This window comes from Thamnophis sirtalis, unplaced genomic scaffold (genome assembly GCF_051295495.1).
Source record: "Thamnophis sirtalis isolate CommonGarterSnake01/CBP01778 unplaced genomic scaffold, rThaSir2_p1.2 scaffold_8, whole genome shotgun sequence".
NCBI lineage: Eukaryota > Metazoa > Chordata > Lepidosauria > Squamata > Natricidae > Thamnophis > Thamnophis sirtalis.
In genome coordinates, this window is record NW_028261388.1 from 49,784,619 (window position 1) to 49,811,203 (window position 26,585).

The 26,585-nt window shown below is 37.5% G+C and overlaps 1 protein-coding gene across 4 annotated transcripts in view; it reads right to left on the bottom strand.

Moving 5' to 3' along the window:
- SCAF4 (SR-related CTD associated factor 4) overlaps nucleotides 1–26,585 on the bottom strand; it is an 84,169-nt gene continuing 57,584 nt past the window's right edge. For 3 of the 4 annotated variants that reach the window (XM_087721591.1, XM_087721590.1, XM_087721589.1), the window contains 6 exons: nucleotides 26,034–26,190; nucleotides 18,177–18,340; nucleotides 14,184–14,346; nucleotides 13,949–14,044; nucleotides 13,680–13,868; nucleotides 1–1,968 (listed from right to left, as the gene is read on the bottom strand). In XM_087721591.1, the coding sequence (XP_087577717.1) occupies nucleotides 1,157–1,968; nucleotides 13,680–13,868; nucleotides 13,949–14,044; nucleotides 14,184–14,346; nucleotides 18,177–18,340; nucleotides 26,034–26,190 (1,581 nt within the window). In that variant the 3' untranslated portion in view covers nucleotides 1–1,156. The remainder of the gene's footprint in view (nucleotides 1,969–13,679; nucleotides 13,869–13,948; nucleotides 14,045–14,183; nucleotides 14,347–18,176; nucleotides 18,341–26,033; nucleotides 26,191–26,585) is intronic. The other variant, XM_087721592.1, reaches the window with a different exon arrangement.

Here is a 26,585-nt window from a genome sequence, read left to right on the forward strand (position 1 = left end):
TAAAAAGTTATTTTTTATTCTATTGCAAAGAAGAATTTTGCCTCAGTTCATCTTCCAAAAGTTAAGTGGAGGGAGGGGAAGAATCTATTCTTCCACTTAAGTGCGCATAACAAGCTATCTGAAAGACACACCAAATCAAAACAAAAAATTCATGGCATCAGTATTTGCTGTTTGCTGCAGTTTTGGATAAGAGTTATCACTGTATAGAATAAACCAAGGAATAAAATGTATGTTTCTCTTAAGGCTTGCTGGCATTTGCTAATGGAGTTAATACTTGTTTCTTTCACTTACTATAAAGTTATGACACAGCCAGCTTACATAGCTTGGTTACTTGGTGAAAGTATGCAAAAGTCCTTTTAAAAACCTTAGTAGTTTGCTTTCATATACTCTATTCCAAGACATATTAAAGTAACAGTGGTAATTTGGAGAACAAACCCAAACATACTAATGGATTAAATCACAAAAAAAGTTTTTCCGCAGGAGCTGGCATAAGCCCAGGAACTTATTTATAGGGCAACATTTACCACGGCATTAATTGGATGGCCAGGAAAAAAGTGACTTCACTGCAAACACCAGATTTCTTAAAACATTTAAAAGCTATTAATTTGTATCTAATAATGTAGTTAATTAAAATGCATAAATTTAAAATCAATGTAACTCACATATTTAGCTTCTGTGAACTATTATACAAACAGTTTTAACAGATTTAAACAGTCTAATTTAGACTCCAGTACAGCATTAGTTCAAACTTTTAAAGATGTTGAACAATTCTTTACCACTTCAGTGCAGCATAGGAAGAATAGCACACGTTAAGGATTGTTATGAAAATAGAGTTTATTAAAAACACATCCCTATTTTTAGGAGCTTTCACCATTTTACCTTCACTTAAATTAAAAAAAAATAGAAAGCACTTCTAAGTCTGATTTGTAAACTTTTTAAAGTGAAAACTTTAAAAAAGTTACAGCAGAAAATGGGTAATGGTTTATTTGTTTTCATGTTATTGTGTGGCTATTTTAAATAGAAGGGAAGCAATCAAATTGCTTACATGTCCCCATAAACTATGGGGAGAATTGTGATATAGCAAAAGCAAATATACAGCATACTGTACAATTCTAAAGCTCTACACTCCGATGTATTTTTTGACAAATTCCAGTCTCTAGCGAGGAGCCTCCGCAACTGAGCCAGTAGGTTTTTCAAGAGATGAGGTAGACTCAGATGCTACTTCTTCAGTTGGCTTCACACCAATAGGTTCAGACTCTTTATTAAGTTCTGAAACAGAGTCTGTGTTTTCTACTTTACTGCTCTGAGATTCATAGTTTTTGACCCCATCTACTCTGTCTGTCAACTCGGGTTTCTCCTTTCCTCGATTTTCATCTTTTTCTCTATGGGGTTCCCTATCTCTAGAATCTCTCTCTCTGTGTCCACTGAAACGTCGATTTCTTTCCTCCAAGTCTCTGTGTCTATCACGTTCAGGGCTTCTTCTTCCCCATTCTCTCCTTTCTCGATTACCAAGGCGTTCATGCTCTCTTTCATCATTACGGTTGCCATAGCGTTCACGTTCATTTTCTATCCGATTCCCAAAAGACCTCCTTCCGAACCTTTCCTGGTCTCTATGTGGAGTAAATGGTGGCCTATCATTCCTGAACTGCCTTCCATCTCTATTATCCTCAGATCCTCCTGGACCACCTCCAGGCATTCCACTGGGCCTTGCAAAGTGGCCTGGGGGTGGGAAAGGGCCCTTCATCCCATGAGGTGGAGGCATTCCAAAACCACCTGGCCCTGGAGGCGGACCTCTGTGCATCATATGAGGAGGCATATGCCGAGGTGGCATCATTGGAAACCGTTGCAGATGAGGTGGTGGCATTCCTGGAGGTCTCTGAAGTGGTATCAAACCGGGTCGGGCACCTAAAAGGCCAGTAGAAGGTGCCTGAAGCCCAATCACTGGACTAGATGTAACTCCTTGAGTACCTAGTAAACCAAAAAACATGTAATTAATTATAAGATACTACTTGTTCACATATAATCTCTCAAAAGATTAGAAGATGTGCTCTTTGTTCGGTTTCAATTTTTGTAACATTAAATGTTTATAAACATTGAAGCATGCAACATTTAAACAGGCTTTTACTAATAGTTTACTAATATCAATACACTTAAAATTTAGACCTGTCTTCATTTCTTTTCAAAAAGTATGGTCTACCAAAAATGAAACGCTATGAAAGAGTACATTATTCAAACCCCATGTATACCTTTTTCTGAAAGTTCAGCTCAATACCAATTATGCAAAATGATACTGGAGAAGATTGTACATAGAATTCTTTCAGTTTTTTTAATGGACAGAAAATTAAATGAATTATCTGTGGATCAGCATGGCCAATTTAAATCCCTTTTATTTTAATAGGCCTATTCTAACCTTCAATATCTAATATACAACAAATTACAATTATATGATCATCTCAAAACTACGTCAAAAAACTTGCATTGATACAAGCTTTCTGTCTTCCAGTTAAGAACTACCCTGTACCAATCTAAAACCATTCCAAAAATTTAAAGTGATAGAATTCATTTTAAGACACATATGTCATTTTAAAATACATATATTTAACAGAAGGGGGAGTTTAAAGATTTTGCATTAAATGCTTTGCTGATAAAATTGGGTTTATAATACCCAGAATAATTTTTGATTTTTTCTTTAAAGGTTTAACAAAACTGTAAAATGTTATCCCATAAAAGTATTTCAGACCCATCTTCATCCATAAGAAACATCTAAATAGGAACTAAGTAATTAAAACAATTTAATTTTCAACTCTATACCAAATCTTATAACCAGAGCAGAACATAAAGTCCAAGTATGAATTGAAATTGCATTTCAAACATCCTATGTTTTAAGTTTCACAACTAATTCCCATTCCTCTGTAAAGCTGACACAAGAGTCAAAACAAAAGAATTAAAGTTTTTGCATGTTTAAATTAATGGGGCATTATTTTTAGCAATAATGCTTGGAGCTCCTCAATTCTATGTACACTTGGTTGATAATAATTATAACGTTTATTTAATATGGTGTACTTAGTATATCTGTTTCAGCATTGTCTTTCCATACACATACATCAGTAAGCATAGCAATAATTCTAAAGCCTTAGAAATACCTAATGCCCTGAACACAAGACTCCAGTAGAAATACTTTAAACCCAAGATTTTCTTGCTTAAAAGAAACAGAATTCCCCTTCCCCTACAATACACCAATGGGGTGGGCTGAGGGTTGTATCTATATTTGCTAAGCAGCCTCAAGTGCACATGAGAAAACAGTCTAGTTTTCTGAACCAGGGTTAGGCAATTTTTACAATGCCTCACCACTTCCCATTCACTAGTTTCCCAGAATACAAAACAAGTTTCATCATATATTGACAGGCAATATCTGTCAATATATGAAGGGGAGGGAGATTTATATGCTGCCTGTTTTCATGACTCTAGGGTTAGGCAAAATAGCCTAGCTCAGCGAAAAATACTATCACTGGTAGAACAGTGTCTCAAAGAACCTGATCAGCTTGGAGGGCGGAGATGACGTTTAGTATCTTCCTGCAGCTTTGTCTCATGGTTGTGTCCAAATTTGGCACAATGTATATGGAAATACAAACTATTATTATATTCAAAACATGATCCATGTGGTTGCAACAGGTTCTAGATCCCAGATGCAATTTACATATTCTTTGAAGACATTTCTCTTCACAAAAATAATCATCAGAAAACAAATAGATATGTTTAGTATTAAAGAGGTCCATGTATCAAATAACACACACAATTTAAGACATCTAAACAACTACTGAAATGATTGAACTCAAGGACCAAGAAATTCAGCTGGGATTAAATTGCAACATAAACTACATTTTTAAAGACGTATTATGTTTAGATTTTGTTTGACATATTTTCCATACTTTTCTTTCAAATAAAGATAACTATAACTATAATTAGGAGGAAGAAAAGTAGTTACGAAATTAAAAGATTATTAGACCAACCAATGCCCCACTGAGTCATTGTTTCAGAGACATTCCCTTACCCAGAGAAACAGAATGACTGAGGGGGGAAAAGCAAGGATCAGGAAACAATTTCCAACTTCCTGCCAGCTTTCCATTGAATTTCCTAGATGAAATCTGGCAGGGAGAACCAGAAATCTGCCCCCCTCCCTCCCATTTCCCTCAGGCAAGTAAAGTGGTTGCTACTAGGTGTGGGAAAGAATGAGGGATTGACTAACTAATGATGACTGAACATTCAAAATAGATCGTACCACAACAGCAGCCACTACTGCTAAGCAGCCATAACTTTCCAATATTTTATTACCCATGATAATTTGTTTCCTTCACTAATATTCAATTATAATCTCCCTTCCAATGACATTTATTATTCAGTGCTTTACATTCTGAAATTTTAAAAAATTCTTCATCTTCTTCCAAGTAACATCTTTTCAGGTATTTGAAGAGTGTTATATTCCCCAGTTGTGTTTATCTCAGGCTTAAATCTCTGCTCAAGAATTTGATTTCTAGTCACCTAATATTATTGATGTCTTCCTTTGAACCTGTTGCAATTTCTCCCAATACTTTTTGAAATAACAGAATAAAATAACAGAATTTGAAGGGACCTTGTAGGTCTTCTAGTCCAAGCCCCTGCTCAAGCAGATTATATACCGTTTCAGACAAATGACTGTACAGTCTCTTCTTTAAAATCTCCAGTAAATGGAAATTAAATGTGGGGTTGCAATGGACACCATATTCAAAATGGGGTGTACCCTTGGCTTACCTGAGAAAGAAGCAATAAATAAAAGCTTTCTATAGTATAACCTTAAGAAACAAATGTAAAGATAAAGAAGGAATCTGTAGTGATCATCTGCACTGCTGGTAGCATGTTTGTGATCCAACTAAAAATGAATTGCCATGTGTTAGCAGCAAGTGCAAATTTACAGGGTCTATGAAGAAAGGATCAAAGCAGTGAACAAAGCAGAGAAAGCTCATATTGAATTGAGGTAAAAGGATGAAGCTTTAACAAGAAACAAAAGGGGATGCTACATGATTAAACTGGCAGAACTGAGATATAGAAGATACACTGTGACTCAGAGTTTTGAATCCTGTTCAACACTGACAAAACAAACAGAAAATAAATACCAAAAGAAAATGGAATACCGTGACACTTTTGAAAGGCACATTTCCTTAACAATTAAAGGCAGTTAAAAAAACAACGAAGTAGCAGTCTGCTATATTCCAAGGAACTTCCTAGCAGGTCATGCATCATGCAGCAGGAATTGTCTTGTGTTGCTTTTTGTTATGAGAACAGAAGACACCAAGATATTCAATGGGTTGTTGTAGGGAAAAATAGGAGGCAAAAGTATTAAGTTATGTTCACCATCTTGCATTCATCATCATCATAATCATACTCAGATGCTATTTATTGGGCTCCTTAAAAGATAAATACATCCTCCCGGATTTGAACTGCATATGGATTCAATGGAATATCAGCATTATGGACATCCACAGCGTTGTCACTCTTTTGACACTTCTTTTTGTTTTGATAGTATTAGAAATTTATTTCGATGATATTTCCCACGTGGTCTTATCACTTAAAAGTTGATGGAAATTAAAAGACTGGGGCTGAATAAAGAAGAGTAAAGCAAGAGCTCTGACAAGCAGAAAAATAATGTGGATTAGTAACAGATTTGCAAACTGAGTCAGTGGTGAAGTGGTTGAAAAGAAAGGCAATTACAGCCAACCAATACATTTTATAATATAAAATAACACTTCTATTTTAGTCTGCAATGGCCAGGATGTAGTCCACATAGTATCCAGTTTCAGGCAGAAAACTTTTAAGTTTTAGAGAAACGGACAAATGTTAAAAAAAAAAAAAAGGAAAAGAAAACTATCAGGGACTTAGAAGCTAAATCCCATGATGAGAAACTGAATAAACTGAGAGCATTTAGTCTTAAGAATTAGGAATATAATTGCATATTTGAAAGTACACAAGCTTGTTTTCCTATAATTCCCATAATGCCATCACAGAAGTACACAAACACCTTTCACACAATGGAATCAATTACCTACATACAGGGAATGATTTGGATTCCTGAACTGAGCAGGGAGTTGGATTTGATAGCCTAAATGGGTATCCTATATATAATCATAGTTAAGGATGATTATAAATGCAAACCTTTCTGCATCAAACTGAAAATCAAGACTGGGTATATATAAAATATTCCATTCCAGAGCCAGAATATTCTGTTGTAGAATATTACCTTGAAGAAAGACTACAAAGGTAGTTATATAAAAACAACAACCCTAAAAGAAAGAAAAAATGAGGAAAAAACCCTCAAGTTTGCCCTGTCATGATTTCCTTTGGCAGAAGATGGAGAAACTCTGTCATGCCTTTAAGATCCTATTATACCATGCAACAATAGAGTTCCAGTAGTTCGTATGAAGTCTGCTTTCTGACCATCAAAAGACTGACATCTGGGAATCTAAAAGGTATATTGTTAAAGATCTTCTCTGAACTCAGAAGGTAGTCCTTACTTAGCAATTGTTTCAGCAACTATTTGCAGTTATATGATGGTGCTGAAAAATGGTGAGCAATGGCTGAATTTATTATCTTCACCTCATTTTTATGTCATATGATTACCATTACAGTCCTGTGTAAAAATCGCAAGCATAGTTGTGACCACTTTGCTCAATAATCTTTCCAGTCCAAATTGTGATCACTGAAGGAAAACTAAAATGTACTGATGCAGCCATTATACGTAGCAGTTTTCCAGAAGCAAAGCTTTTGGAATAGAAAATGGTTGACAATGCTCCATGGAACATAGCTAATGAATTTCAATTACATGAAAATGTAATCCAAATAAAATTGAGCCATTTTCTAACAGTAAGAACTATTTGACAATAAAGCAAAAATACAAAGGAAAATGGCCAATTTCCCTTCCCAGGAGATATTTGATTTGATGACTTAGCTGATATACTGTAACTACAGAACTGTAAATTACTTTGTAAGAGAGGATATACTAAATATCAAGATAAGTAGGAAAACCCTAGTTAAAATCACGTATTATCTGTCTTATCGAACATGAGAAAGAAACGTATCCATGTGGCGCAAATGCAAAAGAAAGAGTTAGGTATATTATAAATACTATACAGCTGCGTTAACATCAGCATAAGTTAACAGCAGACTATCCATAGCATCTTCATAAAATTGCTGAATTTGTTTGCATATGGTTTTTCATCCCATGTAAACCACAGGGGATTATTAGACTGTATGTGAATACACATGCAATTTCTTCATTGTCTTAGCTTTGTTTGTTAATGCTATTAGATTTTTAAGTTCGAATTCACTTTTTAAACATATTCAAGCAAATTTTGGTATTTAAAAAAGTTCCATCTCAATTTACTTTATGTATGTTCATGAACTTGCTCTTCCCAACCAAAAGTAATATGATTTACTGAAACTATACTAGGACAATAATCCTTTTCATACCAAGAGCAGTGGCTCACATGGTTAGGATGCTGGGTTGGAAGTTAGTGAGCCAAGTGCTGCAGGGTGAACTCCCAGCCAGCTCCTTGATGGGGACATGAAAGGAGGCACCATGGGTGTCTTCCAACAGTGAGGCTAATCCTTTCAACCCAGAAATGTGGTGCCTCCACTACAAACGGGAAGGGGACCCTTTTCTGTACTTGTCATTTTTAGGCACTAAAGTAGAAATAAAGCTATACTATTCCCAGCAATATAATTCAAACTAGGCAGAAACAGTTTTCGGTTATCTACAAATGTGGGTACTTGTTTCTTATTTACATTTATTTAAAAAAGAGAGTGGATATTCATTCAATCCTACTAAACTGAGTTGATGAAATGTATTTTCTGAATTTTAAGTATTCCTCCTATGTGCTTTAACAATGTTTTATAACAGCATTCCTATGTTGATGTTCAGCATATGTAAATTCATGTTCAACCAGATACAACTTGAATTTTAAAATGTGAAGTTAGCATTTCAATCTTTGAAAACTACAAGGCATGTAATAGAAATATCTAATTATTCTGTGTAATTTCAAATGGTTTGTGAGGGAGCACTTGATTTCAGATGATTTCAGAATATGTCAAACATCTCACTTCTGAAGTTATACTCTTAATTATAATAAGTCAATTGTTCTTCATAAACATTTTAACAGCATAACAATTTTGACCTGCTTTTCACTGTGATTATTGCAAATAGTATAGATAATAGATAGAGAGTAAAATGTTATTTTTCCAAGGACACAAAATGCTTGAAGTCTATAGAGTTAATGGTACTGATCTGAAAATTATAAATAAATTATAAATAAAACCATAGTAACCCACTGCTGGTTAATTTTTCATGTACCAAATGCTTTGGAATTATTCACTGGAAGGGATTAAATATCAGATTTATCAAAGGAAAAAAATACTTATTTTTCAGTTTCTATTTATCATCAGTCACATTTCAGTCAAGATGTTTATTCAATGGCAATACAATGATTAGATTATGTTACTCTTCTTACAATACATGGTTAATAATTATATATATTACTTTGTTAATTAATGAATCTGTTAAAATAACTTAAACTAAAAATAATTTGCTTTGACTAGGTTTACATCCATTTTCTATCACAGCTTTGTTAATCATCTCCAAGACATGCAGAGGATATACATATGCCCACTGTGACTTACTTTCTTTTATATAACAGAAAAATTACCTTTCCCTTACCAAAGTAGTAGCAGGTATTGCATATGTTATGTTTCTTACAGAAAGATAAAAGATCAATGCAATTTTTAAAGTAATGTGTATTGAATGCTGAATAGTGTTTTGCTAAAATGTGATGGTGAATCCTTTGTATCCATGAGTAAACCACTAAGAACTGAAAACAGAACCAACCTTTAGACTCATGGGGACAGAGAGAGATGTTTTATATATGAGTCTAAGTAACTGAGACAATGACGAAAGAATCTTCCCTGAAATTTACTTATTCCACAAATTACTAAAATGATAGCAACATTTAGTACCATTTGCAGAAATCAGAACAGTGTCACCAGAAATGAAGATATTCAGCTACAAAAACTATATCCCATCACTTGATATTGAATTTTGAAACAGTTTATGGAGTGCTTCATTATTATGGGATTGTTCAGCATTCATGAACCCAAATATCCTACCAAATATTACAAACTGGTTCAATAAGGTTAATTCCTCTAGAAAACTTTCTCACATTTCTTAAGAGTTTTATAAACCAGAATGGTGTTTTTAGCTTTGCAGATTTAAATGTTAAACATAGTGTGTTCATGTAAATGACATTAGTAGTCACTTGAAATAGAGAAATTTAGTTTTCATTTCAAAAAAATTTCCTAAGCCTATTGGCTTTTTTCTTCACTAACAAGATGAAAATAGAACATAATCAATGCCATTAATTTACATAATTTATGCACGCAGCAAAATTCATAGTATTATGAAGAATGTAGCATATTAGACCCAAAATTACAACTATGCTGGTGGCAATTCTACTTAGCCATCAATATTTCTAGAGAAGATGCATCCATACAACTTTATTTCATTTTTTAAAGGATATCATCACATTGGACTAGAGTTTATATCCGCTTACACTGGAATAAGCACATTTCTTTTAAGCAAAGATACACAGTACTGCATTATTAGTGTCACAACACTAGAAGGTACAAGTGATGTAATGTTCTCAGTCTGTCATATGAGTATCTCCGTTGAAAACAGTATATGGGAATCCACACAACTTTTTTGAAATTATATCTGTTAAGCTAGAGTAGTTTTTAGGTTCCTTTTTCTGACACATCCAGCAATCAGTATACCTTCTAGGTAACATGTTCATAATACAGATTTATTGATTTATATATTAGTTATATCTCACCTTCCTTCAGGAGGGCAAGGTAGCATACACAGCGGTCTCTCCTTTAATTTTTCCCAAACAGCGTGAGGTATTTTGGGCTGAGGAGTGTGATTGGACCAAAGACTTCCAGTAAGTTTAAATGGTTGAGGGTAAACTTGAATTTGGCTCGCCCCAGTTTACTCCAGCACTTGGAAATATTACATACCCATTGGCTTGTGTTTGCACTGATGTTTCAAAATAATATTGAATATTACCTTCAAGTGTGCCCTCTCCCTTGCCAGATCATGTGACAAGTTCTTCCATAAGGCTTTCTACACTGATTTTCCCTCCCATATTATTCAATACCAATTTCGTATTAAATAACACATCTAAAATGCCTTATAAACATTATTTTATAGACTTTTCCATAGCATCTGACTATGACTTGTTATTTTTTTGGAGAAGCATTACAACTTACCTTAGATTTTTTTAAAGAAGCTCTGTTCAGCAATTTTGCCTTGTTTTGACTGACACTGCTTCTCCATATCATTTCTATATTTTTTTATTTGTTAGACCCTGAACTGTTCAAGAAACCTGGAAGTAATCTCTATGTAAAAGACTAAAGTATGCAGTGCTCTTTTAGAGACTAAAACATTATGAATGTAACACAGTTGTTGTTAGGAAAAAGAAATGTATGAATATGTGTGCGTGGATTTTGAAATGCATGTTAATTCAATACATATGTAGATTAGGTAAAATGTACATTATGTCCGTCTGCAACAATACTTGCTGATCCAGGAAATGATCATCTTACAACCAGAATATCAAAGTAAATTATTAAATTTAGAAACATAGCTGCAGTTATAGACTAGTTTCAGTTGGAAATAAATTTCACTGTATCAAATTTAACTTGATCCAAAGATTAGGTAATCCGAATTAAATTATTCAGTGATTAAAGCAATTTTATTGATTGCCTTCTGGATAAGGAATATACTATCCAATCAACATTAATAAATTGCTCTTTATCGAGGCAATTTTAAACTACAGTCAAATTCATACTGATTGAGAGGGGCAGGGGTAGATTTATAGGCTTCCTTTCTCTGCCCCCATTCCCAAAAGATCCTAAGTGTTGCTGCAGCCATCGAGGGACTGCAAATAAGTTTGCTATATTAAGGTAGCAAAATACATGTACTGATTTGAAAAGAAATGTTTGGGGGTGCTGAAACCACTTCCATCTTCCTTTCTTTTCAAATCCACTGCAGAATTTACACAGTGCCTTAACACAATAAGCACTGAACTGAAATTGAGATTAGGTAATACATTAATGATCATTGGCAACAAGCCCTTACATTAAGTACCTTGTCACCTAGTTCCTTGGATTCATATAGTTCAGAGACCCTGAATCCATTATTTCACTAAATTTGGCATGTAATACTTCAGATCTTAGGTGGATCAAGAAAACCCTGGTGCCATTCATGATCCCAAACTGACAGTTCCAAATTTTTAAATATAATTGATTGGCTTATTCTCAAGCTGCAGTTGCCAGAAAAAAATAAGTTTAAGTCTTATATCTGCAAAAGTATTTATACTTTCTAACACAAGCCTGATATGAAATTAAACTTTATCTTCAACTGCACATTAAATATCCTCACTCTCCTATAACTATGCAAGTAATAAAATAAGCCATTACCAAAGATTAATCTGACAATAGCTTTCCTTTTCCTTCAACTTTTCTATAAACCCTAAGCAATATATGTGGATTGTAAGTAGTCCTCGACTTGCAACAATTCGTTTAGAAACCATTCTAAGTTACAATGGTGCTAAAAAAAGTTACAAGTCCTTGCACTTACAACCATAGCAGCATCCCCAGTCATATGATCAAAATTTGGTTGCGTGGTAACTATTTATATAATACATGACTGTGTATCTATTTACAATAGCTGCATCTACAACTTAATGACCATTTGATTCACTTAACAACTGCAATGATTTACTTAACAACCATGACAAAAAAATCAAAACAATCAGATGCAACTCACTTAACACAGCTGCTACCTTATTTAAAAATAGAAATTTTGGTCCCAGCTATGCTCATACATTGAGGACTACCTATATCAGTTTTCTGCTCATAAATGTTAATAAATGTAATCAAATGCCCAAATACTTAAAACCTTGTCCAAATGGTATAATTCATAATTTATAAATTTGTCAAATTCTTTTACCATAGATCCCTTCCCTTAGCTACTTCTTCCCATTACATAGGCTCTTTGGGGTGCTCTAAGCTCATACTGATGAATAAATAAGAATAAAAAGCACAGATCAGAAAGGGTAAGCCAGGATCAGAAAGTATTCTCCATAATTCATGATTTTGTAACATATTAATTTATGTATACTAATTTTACACACACACACATATATAGAGCGAATCTTTTTATTATACTACAAATTATTGTGATTTATATTCCTTACTTTAGATTACTTGACCTTAAAGGTAATTTTATAGTTCTATATTTAAAAAATCTAGTTTCAGGAAGCACGATCTTAGTGTGAAAACTGACACATGATAGGAAACAGGAAAAGATAGGATTAAGAAAAAGGACTAGCAACTGTATTGGACCATAGCTTTGTAAACCACAGGTATGACATGGTGAATGACTAAGTGAATGAATGAATGAATGAACATGAACAATTGACTGGATGCAAAGGTTCTGGTATTAGCCATTTGAATGTTCTACTAACAATGGAATGAAACATTGGATGCAATTCACTGGAAGCAAAAGATTATATGTCAAAGGAATATATGATGTGCTGATCAGCTGTTCTGTGCCCAACAAAGTGGTAGTAGCACTGGAGCTGGTGGCAGCCCTGAAGTTTTTGTTGTGCAGATCTGCTATAAACTTATTAAGAACTTATTCACAACATATTTTGTTTTGAATTAATGGACAATCTGAACTTTAATAACTATGTATTGTGGAATGCCAATTGTTGAAAAAGATAAAATGTAAATAATTCCAGTATAGGTTTTCTGAAACAATTGTGAAAGTAATAAATCGGTGGTCTGAAAACAAATCTTGACACAGCTGATAGGTATTGTGTGATAAATGTCTCATAATATTTGCATATTTGATCAAAAGGAATTATTTCTAATGTATTTTTCTTTCTTTTGGATTATGAAAGTATATGAAATCTAGACAAAAAATGGCAGAACATTAGAATAGCACAAAGAAGTAAAAGAATAAAAATATAAGACATTGGTTGCTTGAGTGTTGTCACAGCTAAATAATAAATGCAGGCAGTGAATCACAAAACTAATTTCCACATCTCATGATGAGATTTAAATTGAAGGGAAAGAAACTAAACATATTTTCTAAAATATCAACTAAGCTCCCAAAAGACAGAGAGAAGTTCTTCAGGTAAGAGACTAAAAAGGCAGCATTTGGGATATGGAAGGGTGTGTATTTGAGAAATACAAAGAGGAACTGTTTTCATCTTTTCTATTTGAAAATGTATTGAAGTTCAGAGGGGAAAACTCTGGTAAGTTAACAATCAAATTCCAAATCTGTTAGTTTAGTTGGAGTCAAAATATTTGAAGTGTTCATTTTACTGAAATGTATATTATATCATTCTCTTTATCAATTTATCAATTCAAGCTTTTCAGGATGAATATTGTTCTTCATTATTCATAATCAGAACTCAAAAATTAAAGGCTTAACATTCCAGCAGCCCGGATTATATTTTGCTTTGTAGGAGTTATCCGTCTGGAATGAATACAGAAATGTGGCACCGCCAACACCTGAAAGCTGAACTTACCAAGAAGTGGGACTGGTTGGGATACAGAAGCTGATATACTAGCAGAAGTGACAGGTGGCGGAGCATTTGGATATCCTTTGGAGCCTTCTGCATTTTCACCATTTCCTCTAGCTCCAGAAACTACTGTTGGAATAGGGTTCCCTATAGAAGAGTCTTTGGTAGTGTCTTCATTTATAGTGGCCACAGTAGCTAAAAATGACATTAATAACATTTTAAATAGCATAAACTTCTATTGGAATTATCTTTAACACCAAACAACTCTCACTTACAATTTGGGATATTTACTCCTCCAGAAGGAGGGGCAGAAACTGGAGGAACTGAAACCGATGGATTAATGGGAGGTGGTGGTCCAGGAGGAAGAAAACCTATGAAGAAAGAAATAATGAAGTATCACTTTTAGAACAGTCATTCATTCAACTGATCTATAAACAGAAAGCCATACTTTCTAGAGTACCTAACACATAATGCATATGCCTACAAACTTTCTAGAAACTATTAATATACCTGGTGGTAAATGCATTGGATTGAAGCCTGGTCGCATAAATGGTGGTGGTGGTGGAGGAGGAACTCCAGGACCAAATCCAGGAGGTGGAATTCCTAATGGAGGAGTAAATGTAGGAGGCTGAAGGGTACCAACCATTGGAGGACCTGGTTGATGTGGTGGTACCTGCAATTGGATAAAATTATTTTCATTTTATTGCAGTTTCTTATCCTTACAGGTAACTTTATGTCAGAAACAGAAAATTGGTAAAGTTCATTTTAATTAAACCCTCACCTCAAGTTCTTAATAGTTAGAGATTTAAATTCTGAATCACAAATAAAATAAACCACCGATAAATGCTATTTTTAAATCAAGATATAGTTCATATCGAAACAGTAGTGACAAAAGCAAGTATCAGAGGTTCCTTATTTATCTGCTTCTTCCTTTGGCATAACATATATTATTTCTTTAATTAACAGTGTACATTTAAACAATCTAGTAGCTCATACAATGTCATATTTGTAAGTGCTGATTGAAATGTTGTTTTAGGGTGTTTTCCAAAAATGTGTTTTTTAGATGGAGCAGTGCAATTAGTGCACCTATGGAATCCAGCACAAAAAGCTACTAAGAATGTTTAGGTTATAATTCTATCTCTCAGTGAAATTCTGTAAGTTTTCTTTGAACTGCTTTGCAATTTTCTTTTGTATCAAACTTTTCCCATGTTGGGATTCATCATACTGGACTACATGCTTCCACCATTATAAAATTTGAAAATATAATCAATACAAAGTTTATTATGCATAATCAGCAAGACTAGTATAATGTTTAAGTCCAGAATTGCTGGAGAATATCACAATGGGAAAGAACTTTTAATTGTTAGTATTTTTTGTTTGTCTGCTTGCTGAGTTGTATAATCATTAGTTGTCTCTTTTACTATCAATTCTTTCTTGTTAGCATCAATAAAATGATGTAACATTATCACTCATGATATTGTCATATGTTAAGTTGAATTGAAATAATTTATACTTTAATGGAACCAATAATAATACATTCCTGATTAGCATAATTCTTCATATTCAAATTTTTAGTGCAATTGGATAGAGAAAAATAGTAATTACTAGTAAAATATTTTAAATGCTGCATCATCTCTATAAAACAATTAAAAGGTTAAAAGTAAATGTGTATATATTTTATTCATTCAATGTTTGTTATACAAGTAGACAAATTCAAAAATAGATTAAAACTATTAGATTTTAATATTTTTATAGTTTTATTTTCTATTTCCTTATTTGTTTACGAGGTTTTTTCAAATTGGGGAAAATGTTTCACTTGATGTTCAACAGTATGTTGCATACACTCATTTACAGGCTGTCCTTGACTTACAACCATTTGTTTAGTAGCCGCTTGTAGTTATGACACTGAAAATAAGAGATTTATTACCAATTTTCACACTTACAACCGCTGCATCATTCCCAGTCACATGATCAAAATTCGGACACTTAGCAACTGACATGTATTTATGACAGCTGCACTGTCTCAGGGTCAAGTGATCACTATTTGTAACCTTCCCACCCGGTTTCTGATAAGTAATTCAATGGGGGAAGGCAAATTTGCGGTATGATTCACTTAACAACTGCAATGATTCACTTAACAACTATGTCAAAAATATTGTAAAATGGAGCAAAGCTCATTTAACTCTTACTTAGCAATGGGAATTTTGGGCTCAGTGGTTATGTGTCAAGGACTATCTGTACCATAAAACATCTTAATAAAGAAATTAAAAGTGGAGATGGTCGTTAGAGATAATATGCTAGGATAACTTTTAATTTAACCTGTGATTACATTTTTTTAAAAGAACTCTACATCATCATGTTTGTTTTCCATAAAAAAGAAAAACTACATAAATATGATAGTTGTATTGTTTCCCTCTTATGATTTGATATCCTTCTGCTATGAATTTAGCATCTGATATACACTCATCTACATATGTAAACACACTTGAAGCTATTACATAATTTGAGGAATATTTAAATTATTCTTTTGATAAAAATATATTCATTTTTAAAATTCTTTTAAAAGTAATTTTAGTTCTTAACTTTGTTTATGATTATCGTATTTTTCCATTTATAAGACAATACTTTTTCTTTAAAATATTTACCTGAAAATGGAGGAGCGTCTTATACATGGGGGACTGAGAGAACCAGGGTTGCAAAACTGCTGATACCTTATCTCTGCAAACTAGCCTCACAAGCCAAATTTCTGATTGCAGAGACAAGCTACCCTGTTTGCCTAAAAATAAGACCTCCCCAAATAATAAGCCGAATCAGACTTTTGAGCGCATGTGCTAAAATAAGCCCTCCCCTAACATATTTAAATGGATGTGCAGCCAGTCCAGGTGGGGGGGGAGGACATGCCCCATGCACCCCACATGCACCTGCCATCTATGTGGAACGGTTTTGCGGAGGCCGCTCCTGCAAACCCTAGCTACCACTCTCCTTCTCTTAGAGGCAGCCACAAAAAGAGCAGCAGGCCCAGTGATGCTAAGGCTGGCTAGAGTATGCCAGAAACAGAGACAGAACTTCCGGCCCTCTCTGGATCAGCTGATCTGCGGGCTGCAGTTAAAGGACCTCTTGCACCTCAAAAATAGTAAGACCTTCCCAAAAATAAGACCAAGTGCTTATTTCGGGGGCCAAAAGAAAATATGACCCTGTCTTATTTTTGGGGAAACACGGTAACAGGTTTCATCCAATCATGAGCCTTATGTAACTGACATCACCTGATGCTCTGGAGAGTGTATAGCCAGTGTCCAGATGCGATAGTGAGCAGTAATTTTGGAGTGTTCTGAGCCCATAAAAATGTCAGAAAACAAAAAAATAAATATTGGTACCAGTAATCGAATGTCTTACTCTGCAAAATAAATGTCTTCTATTTCATGTTTAAAATGTTGATTTCTGAATTTTGGGTAAGAAAGTGAGGGGGAGGGAATACTATACATAGGAAAAATCTTATAGATGGGAAAATACGGTAATTACATAATGAACAAATTATTTGATACTACTGTTCCTAAAATTATACTTTTTTAAAAAAGCTTGCAGTATGATTTATTTCACCCATATTTTTTTTGAGCAAAGTACTAAAATGCTCCAGAGCAGGAATGTCAAACTTGATTTCATTGAGGGACATACCAGGGTTGTGTTGGAGGGTCAGGGTGGGCATGGCCAGCTCAACGTCACTCATGTCAGGTCAGGGATGTCTGTGGTGGCCCAAGTGTTCTACCAGCAAAAATGGGCTTTCGAGCTCCGCTTTTGGCTACAACAACCTCCTGCAACCCTCTGCCAGCGAAAACGTAGGCTGCCCTCCCAAGCTCAGTTTTTCCTGGCAGAGGAAAAACAGGCCGGTCCTTTGCTATTTCCAGGGCAACCCCAGGGGCCGGATCAAAGAACCCCACGGGCAGATCCGGTCCCTCTGCCTTGAGTATGGCACCCCTGCTCTAGAGGTCAGTTTGGAAAATCTAACACACTTCTAAGGCTTTAATTCTGATGAAATCTACACCCCAATTTCTTCATGAAAGATCCTCAGAAATTATATTTTGTAAGTTAATACTGTATATTCTTTCCATTCAACTTACTATCTTCTCTACAATTTAATGGGAGAAAATCCTCAATTTATGCATCCCTTTTAAAAATGCTGTGTAATGAAAGTAATTTCAACTGGATACACTTAATATTATTTTTCAGGTTCTCATTCACAATTAAATCCAATTTCACGAATCTCAAACATGTCTTCTGTTTTCTATTAATTTAACACTCATGCTGATTTTCTTACACAATAAAGTTATCATGACCTGAATATTACAGGATGTTTGGCTGTCCTTTAAGCTAAAAATCTTAACATTACGAAGAATTTCAAATACAATTTTTAGAAATCAAACCCATATTACATACATATCAAAAGAAAGTATTTGAAGTTATACAAGTATCCAATGGAGGAGAGGGGGAGAGGCGCATTGAACTTGCCTGTGGTGGTGGTACTGTTATTGGTGTAGGTATAGGTATAGGCATTTGGATTGGCAAGGCTTTAGCTACAGGTGACGTTTGTTCATTATGTGCAGTATCACCACTTCCAGCTCCTCCATTCTGGGCTAACTGGTTTTCTGATTTTTTTGGAATTCCTTTCCATTCTATAAAAGATTAAAAATATTTCATCTCAAATTATTCATTCATTTAAACTTATCTTTAAATTGCTTTAAATATGTTTAATTTCTTGTGCATATAAGGTTGCCTAAACACATTGTGTACAGAATTCATACATGTCTTTATTTATTTTTCTTTGGATGAAGGCAATATTCTTCATAAAAAATGTAGCTCTTTTTTAAATACTGCATCTTCAACTCAGTCCCTTTATACTGCTTGCTAATTACTATATATTCAGAATTATGGTCAAGAAATATTTTATAGTAATCCAACACAGAAAACTTTCCAGTCTTTTTCATGAAAATGATTCTTTATAAAACTAGATGAATGATACCCAGAAATATAGACAGAAGAAACAAATACAGCTTTCACTTCCATTAGTGGAAAAAAAAATATGTATATTCCTAAATCTATTTAAGACCATTTCACAATATTCAAGTTTTTCTGTGTAACAGATGAAGATGAAATAAGCAGAAACTCAAAATACTTTCCTTCTCCATGTGTGTGTATATAGCAATAGCACTTAAGACTTCTATGCCACTTCATAATGCTTTACAGCCCTCTTTAAGCGGGTTTACAGTCAGCATATTTCCCCCAACAATCTGGGTCCTCATTTTACCCACCTCAGAAAGATGGAAGGCGGAATCAACCTTGAACCTGGTAAAATTCAATCTGCCAAACGGCTGGCAGCTGGTGATCAGCAGAAGGGCCTACAGTACTGCACTCTAACCACTACGCCACAGCGGCTCATATGCTGTCAAGGTAGCTTCATTTTTTTAATATATGAACTAGAGCTCTGAATTTTGCAGATATTATTTAAAGTGGTGCTGCATGAAGTAGGAACACAGCACTAATTAGAAACTCATTAAGCAACTGTGTTTCTAGGATTGAATATACTATGGTGAATCTATGCTGCAGCTATAAATTATTGGAAATACATGCAGCTACTTTAATGAGTTGCAGGCAGGTGCAGTATTCACATTCCTGGATCATCCAAATGTCTTCCAAATTGAATCCAAAGTCTAGACAGCCACAAGGATGTCATCAGAGCACTTCAATAAGGCATACTTTATTATTTTATTTGGGCACTTTGATTTTCCTTCCTATTTGTATGCAACTGTATGTATATTTGTCAGTAATTTTTCAAAGTCACATTAACTTGTCAATTTGGCAAAAAAAAATACTTCACTACTATGAACTAAAATTATATGTAAATATTGAAGAATTTAAAATACACAGACCCACATATAAAATGTACTCAATATATTAAATTTGGTTTATAATAATATGGTTATCTTAAATGAATGTTATCTATTTTTCTAGATATATTGTAAATTTTAGCTTTATGCATTCTATTTAGATCCTGCTTATTATTATCTGAATTTGTATTGTTCTCCAGAAGTCAGGATTCAGCATTCAGAATAGACACAGTCCTAAAACAGGTATAAAATTTAGGGAGACTTGTTTTATCATTGTTTGAGGGGCTGCCACAAAGAAGAGGGGGTCAAATTATTCTCCAAAACACCAGAGGGCAGAACAAGAAACAATGGTTGGAAACTAATCAAAGAGAGAAGCAACCTATTCCCTTCTTTTGAGGCCATTTTTCGCCCTCCGAAGCCTCAAGAACGCACCGGAGGTCGAAAATCGGCCCTACAGACAAACCTGACGTAACCATTCCTGAACTTCCGGGTTCCCCGTAGATCCGTTTTTCGCCCTATGAGCAAACCCGGCCCTACGAGCAACCTGGCCTATGGCCCTACAAGTAAACCGGAAGTGACTTCTGGTTTGTCCGTAGGGCCGCTTTTCACCCTCTGGAGCCTTCAGGAAAGCCTCCTGAGGTCAAAAATTGGCCTTACGGAGAAACCAGAAGTCACCATTCCTGAACTTCCGGGTTCCCCATAGGTTTGTTTTTTGCCATCCGGAAGGCCGGGGAGGGAGACTGTTTTTGCACTCCCCAGGCTCCTAGAAAGCCTCTGGAGCCTGGGGAGGGCAAAAAAACCGTGCCAAAAGCAGTGTGTGTATGTGTGCTGGTCACACACATAGCATTATGGGTGTGGCATGCCCGCACACGCCCCCCCCCCCGTGCTCCTCCCACTTTTGGCACGGGAGCCAAAAAAGGTTAGCCATCACTGGTATAGGTTAGGTCTCCTGCTTGAGCAGGGGGCTGGACTAGAAGACTTCCAAGGTCCTTCCAGCCTCTATTCATTTTGTACTGCTGTGTAATTTGGGACTGTTTCATGGTCATCAACTATATCTTGAAATATTCAATTATTTGATTTGATTTGATTTTTTTGATTTGATTTGATTTGATTTGATTGACATTTGTAGGCCGCCCTTTTCCCTGAGGGGACTCAGGGCGGCTCACATAAAATCAGGGAAGGGGAAATGCAGACAATAACAAAGACACATATAATAAAAACAGTAACCAACATGCATTCATCATTCGGGAGGGGCAACTATCTTCATCCCCAGGCCTGACGGGCTAGCCAGTTCTTCAAGGCTGTGCGGAAGGCCTGGACGGTGGTGAGGGTACGAATCTCCACGGGGAGTTCGTTCCAAAGGGTCGGGGCGACTACTGAGAAGGCCCTCCTCCTTGTAGTTGCCAGCCGACACTGGCTGGCCGATGGAATACGGAGGAGGCCCAATCTGTGTGATCTTATTGGTCGCAGGGAGGTGATTGGCAGAAGGCGGTCTCTCAAGTATCCAGATCCACTACCATGTAGGGCTTTATGGGTGATTAACAGCACCTTGAAGCGCATCCGGAAATCGACAGGTAGCCAGCGCAGCTCGCGGAGGATAGGTGTAATGTGGGTGAACCGCGGTGCACCCACAATCGCTCGCGCGGCTGCGTTCTGTACCAGCTGAAGACGCCGGATGCTCTTCAAGGGCAGCCCCATGTAGAGCACATTGCAGTATTCCAGCCTAGAGGTCACGAGGGCCCGAGTGACTGTTGTGAGTGCCTCCCGATTCAGGTAGGGTCGCAACTGGCGCACCAGGCGAACCTGGGCGAATGCCCCCCTAGCCACAGCCGCCAAATGGTGGTCGAACGATAGCTGTGGATCTAGGAGGACTCCCAAGTTGCGAACCCTCTCTGAGGGGCATAGAGTTTGACCCCCCAGCCTGAGAGATGGAATATTGGTGGAATCCTTGGGAGGGAAACACAACAGCCACTCGGTCTTTTCTGGGTTGAGCACAAGCTTGTTAGCCCTCATCCAGTCCATAACCGCCTCCAGGCCCCGGTTTATCACGTCTGCCGCTTCATTGAGTTGGCACGGGGCGGACAGATACAGTTGAGTATCGTCCGCATATTGATGGTATCTGATCCCGTGCCTGCGGATGATCTCTCCCAGCGGTTTCATGTAGATGTTGAATAGTAGGGGGGATAAGACCGAACCCTGAGGCACCCCATATGTTAGGGGCCTAGGGGACGATCTCTGCCCCCCCACTAACACCGACTGCGGCCTGTCTGAGAGGTAGGAAGAGAACCACCGCAGCACGGTGCCTCCCACTCCCACCCCTCGCAGTCGTCGCAGAAGGATACCATGGTCGATGGTATCGAAAGCCGCTGAGAGGTCAAGGAGAACCAGGATGGAGGGAAATCCTCCATCTCTGGCTCTCCAGAGATCATCAGTCAATGCGACCAAAGCGGTTTCTGTGCTGTAACCGGGTCTGAAGCCTGACTGGAAGGGGTCGAGATAGTTTGCTTCCTCCAAGGACCGCTGGAGCTGAAAGGCCACCACCTTCTCAACAACCTTCCCAAGGAAGGGAAGGTTGGAGACTGGACGATAGTTATTAAGGACAGCTGGATCCAAAGATGGCTTCTTTAGGAGGGGTCTCACCACCGCCGCTTTCAGTGCGGCGGGGAAGTTCCCCTCCCGAAGAGAGGCGGTCACGACCGCCTGGATCCAGCCTCGTGTCACCTCACTGCTGCTGGTAACCAGCCATGAGGGACACGGGTCCAGTACGCAGGTGGAGGCACTCACAGCCCTCATGGCCTTGTCCACATCCCCGGGGGTAACATCCTGAAACTCAACCCAGAGATGTTCCATCTGATCCTCTTGTGCCTCGGCTGGAACTGCAGGGGTGGAGTCCAAGTCCGACCGAAACCGAGCAATTTTGTCCGCTAAGAATTGGGCATAATCCTCAGCTCTGCCCTGCAAGGGTTCCCCCGCCTCCCTTTTATTTAATAGGGAGCGGGTTATCTTAAACAGGGCGGCTGGGCGGGACTCAGCGGACGCAACCAAGGTGGCTATGTAGGATCTTTTCGCTGCCCTAAGCGCTCTGGTGTATTCCTTGGTGCAGGTGGTTACCATTGCTCGGTTCGATTCGGACTTATTGGACCTCCATCGGTGCTCTAGGCATCTCCTCCGGCGCTTCATCTCCCGGAGTTCCTCGGTGAACCAAGGGGGTCTCCGGGATCCGCCGCCTCGGAGGGGCCGTAGTGGCGCAATCCGGTCGAGGGCCTCTGATGCTGCCGAATGCCAGGCAGCAGCCAAAGTCTCTACCGGATTGTGGGCGAAAGAATCAGGAATGACCCCAAGTTCCGTCTGGAACCTTAATGGTTCCATGAGTCGCCTGGGGCGGAACCACCTGGTCGGTTCCTCCTCCCTACAGTGGGGGTTTGGTCCCTGGAAGTCGAGCCTCAGTAGGCAATGGTCTGACCACGACAGGGGTATGATGTCGTTACCCCTCAGGCCAAGATCACAAATCCACTGCTCCGAGAGGAATACGAGGTCGAGCATGTGACCCGCCGAATGGGTTGGGCCCCGAATTACTTGGGTCAAGCCCATGGCTGTCATGGAAGCCATGAACTCCTGCGCCCCATCAGAGTTTTCACCGAGCGAAGGCAAATTGAAGTCCCCCAGGACCATCAACCTAGGGAACTCAATTGCCAGCTCGGCTACCGACTCGAGGAGCGAGGAGAGGGCTGCTGCAACGCTGTTGGGAGGCAGGTACGTTAACAGCAAACCCACTTGACCCTTGAGGTCCAACTTTATCAGCAGAGACTCACACCCGACAAGCTCCGGAGCAGGGACCCTACGAGGAACTAACGACTCCCGGATGACAGCGGCCACACCCCCACCCCTTCCCTGGGCTCTCGGCTGGTGCAGCACCTGAAATCCTTCTGGGCACAGTTCTACAAGGGGGACTCCTCCCTCTGGGCCCAGCCAGGTTTCAGTAATACATGCCAGGTCTGCCCTCTCGTCTAAAATTAAGTCCCGGACGAGAGGAGCTTTATGTACCACAGACCTGGCATTTAGCGACAGCAGCCTGAGTCCAGGGTCCTGATTACTTGCGCCATCTGGTCTCGGAGTGGGACTCACAGGGCCGGAAGGAGGGATCTCTGTAATGTAGCGAACCCTCCTTCCCCGGTAATGGCCTGCCCTGAAGTCCCCGCCATATCTGCCCCTCCCTGTTACGACCGTAATACCCCGACCCTCTCCCGTGTCTCTAGTTCCCTCAGCCACCCCCATGGCCCCCGCTTCTCCCGGCAGGTCCTCCGAATCAGACATACTCATTCATTCACCCAAGCAGTCCCCACAGAAAGTTAAAACACATAAAAATACAATGATAATGAATAATAAAAGTGGGATCATTCACTCAAACACATACAATCCCATGCACTCATCATACCAGATAAAAATTGCGCGGTTAAACGGTTGTGCGAATTGGTGAAGGCAGGATCTTAGGATTGGCCTTCTCGTTAATAAGGTCTAATGGGAGTCCGATAGAAAGCTGTAAATGGTCCAGAAAAGTATATGTCCAAAAAGAAATACTAACAATGTCCACTGGAGGGAGTCTAAGTTCTTGGCACACTGCCTCTCTGATGTAATAGTGCTGGATGATGGTAAAGGTTTCAGATAAGTACCCGTAATGGCCACTAGAGGGAGTTCAGCTTCCCAGCTAACAAAGCACTCCTGAGGCAGTGATAATTGTAATGGTGGCAGCTGATGGTAGTAGCTGCCACAGGGAGTCCGTAAATTAGTTCTTCCAGTTTTACTCCTAAGCCAAGCCAATAGATGGTCAGACCTTTTGAGGTCCTGCAGACACAGCGATGAAATCGTGGCAAAACGCCCTTTTAAAGTGCAGGGGGGGATAGGAGCGAAGCTGTAACGGAGACAGGAAATCAATTCCTCTGCCTCCCGGTCCCAGTCCCAGTCCAGTCTAGACATCTCTCCTGGGCCTGTTTAGACAGTCTAGACATCTCTCCTGTTTAATTATAGTGAATTTGTTTACAAAACTATGTTTGCTGTATACTGGGTACAACTGTTTCTAAATGGGCCAAATCCATGCCTTGGATACCTCACAAATTGTGCATAATTTGGCTATACAAAGAGAAATTTCACTTGGTGAAAAATATAGTCAATTGGGTACAATATCGAAGCTACCTTTCACTTGCAACTTTTTTGGCTGCTATTTTAGCAGGCACAATTTAAGAAGGTAATTTTACACTTTCTGTCCTGACTTCCTAAAGAACATGTTCCAGCTATTTGAAAACTTAAAAACGAAATTCTTTTAAAATATCCCTGCTTTCAACTCCTTTAGTTGGCCTAATGGACAACTAATGTTGTTTTCAAGGTAAATAACAAGCTGTCTCGGGAGCAAACCAACTCTCTTTCATTTTTTAAAAAAGGCATCAAGAGGCCATACCTGCAACCAAGCCATTTGCATTCTTTACAGAATGGTGTTACCATTTGACTGTATAACTTCCATATTAATTAATATTTAAACTTTATAATTGGGTACAGAGTCATTCTGTGAGTGAGATGGGCAGTTTATAAATTTGATATTTCAATACAAATAAATATATTAAGGTTTTACAAATGATATTTCAGCTTCTTGCATTTTAATTGAAAATGATTTTTCAAAACTCACTATAACCAAGCCTCTTTCATATTATAATACTGTTATGTTTTGACTGGGTCTGCATTTATTTTCATCAGCTTAGACATCTATAACCAAGAGAAGCAGTATTGCTATGTATCCCAATCTCATAGAATCATGCAGTTGAAAGGGTTATTTAAACTGTCAAGTCTAATTCTCTGTTTACTTATAGAACTCCAGCATCCCTGGCAAATGGTTAACACTCTTATCTGAATACACCTAATGAAAAGAAACTCTCCTCTCCCCTTAGTAATTCATTCAACTTCCACTCTGCTCTTTCTAATAGAAATATTTTTTTCCTAACATTCAGTCAGACGCTTCTTTCTTGCAGTTTGAATCCATTACTTAGTCACTGGCATCATAACATGAACAGGTTTTGACTTCTTCCCTGAAGTATTGAAAAGACCTACATTATCCCTCCTTCCACATCTTTTCATAAGACTTAACTTCTAATTACCAATTATCTATATTGTGCTGTTTCTGAACCTATTCTAATATATTAAAATCCTTGAAGTGTAAACTTAAGACTGTGTATAATGGTGAACTGTATTTTCTTCTCTTGAAGTATTTCAGATATTTAGAATCACATAACTATTTCCAAGCCTCATATTCTTGCTAAGTGGAAAAATTTCATTTTTCTTTAAAAACTACTTTTTGTATGTAGCATCTAATTTAATCCCCGAACAACTAAAATTGTGATTTTTAATTGATTAAAATATTTTATGTATACAAAGATTTTAATTAAAACTTCTATTTTTATAGAAGTTATATTTAAACATAAATGTATTTTCTTACCAGGACTAAGTGTATCATTGTCCAGCATTCCTCCTTCACAAAAACTTTCCAAATCTTCAGGTTTAACTTTACCCCATGGTATGTAGGTAACACCTAATTCTACATCCCAATACTGCTTATAATCTGGCTTAATTCCTTTATTTAAAGCCCAAGCAATCTGAAGGAAAAAGAGCACACTTGTCAGACAACAAGTTTTACTATTAAGATAATAAATTATATTCATTCAGTTCAACATAATCATAAAACCAGGTAGGTAATGAACTGGTTCAATCACAATTAAAGCTATGCAGAAATCACATATATTTATTTCATATCCCTTGCTGATTATAGTGGTTCAGCTGATTCCACCATGAATTCTTTTTCTTTTCATTTTTTTTAGTGATTTATAGTAATATGTTAAAAAAGATATAGTTGTGGCTCTTATCGTCAAATTAAAGGAGGAGAAAGAAGTGAAATAGGAATAACTGCCACGTTGTTTTAAAATTATCAAGTGCCAATCAAATTGTTTGAAGTAGTTGTCATACACAATCTGAAAAGCTAAAGCAGTTGAAT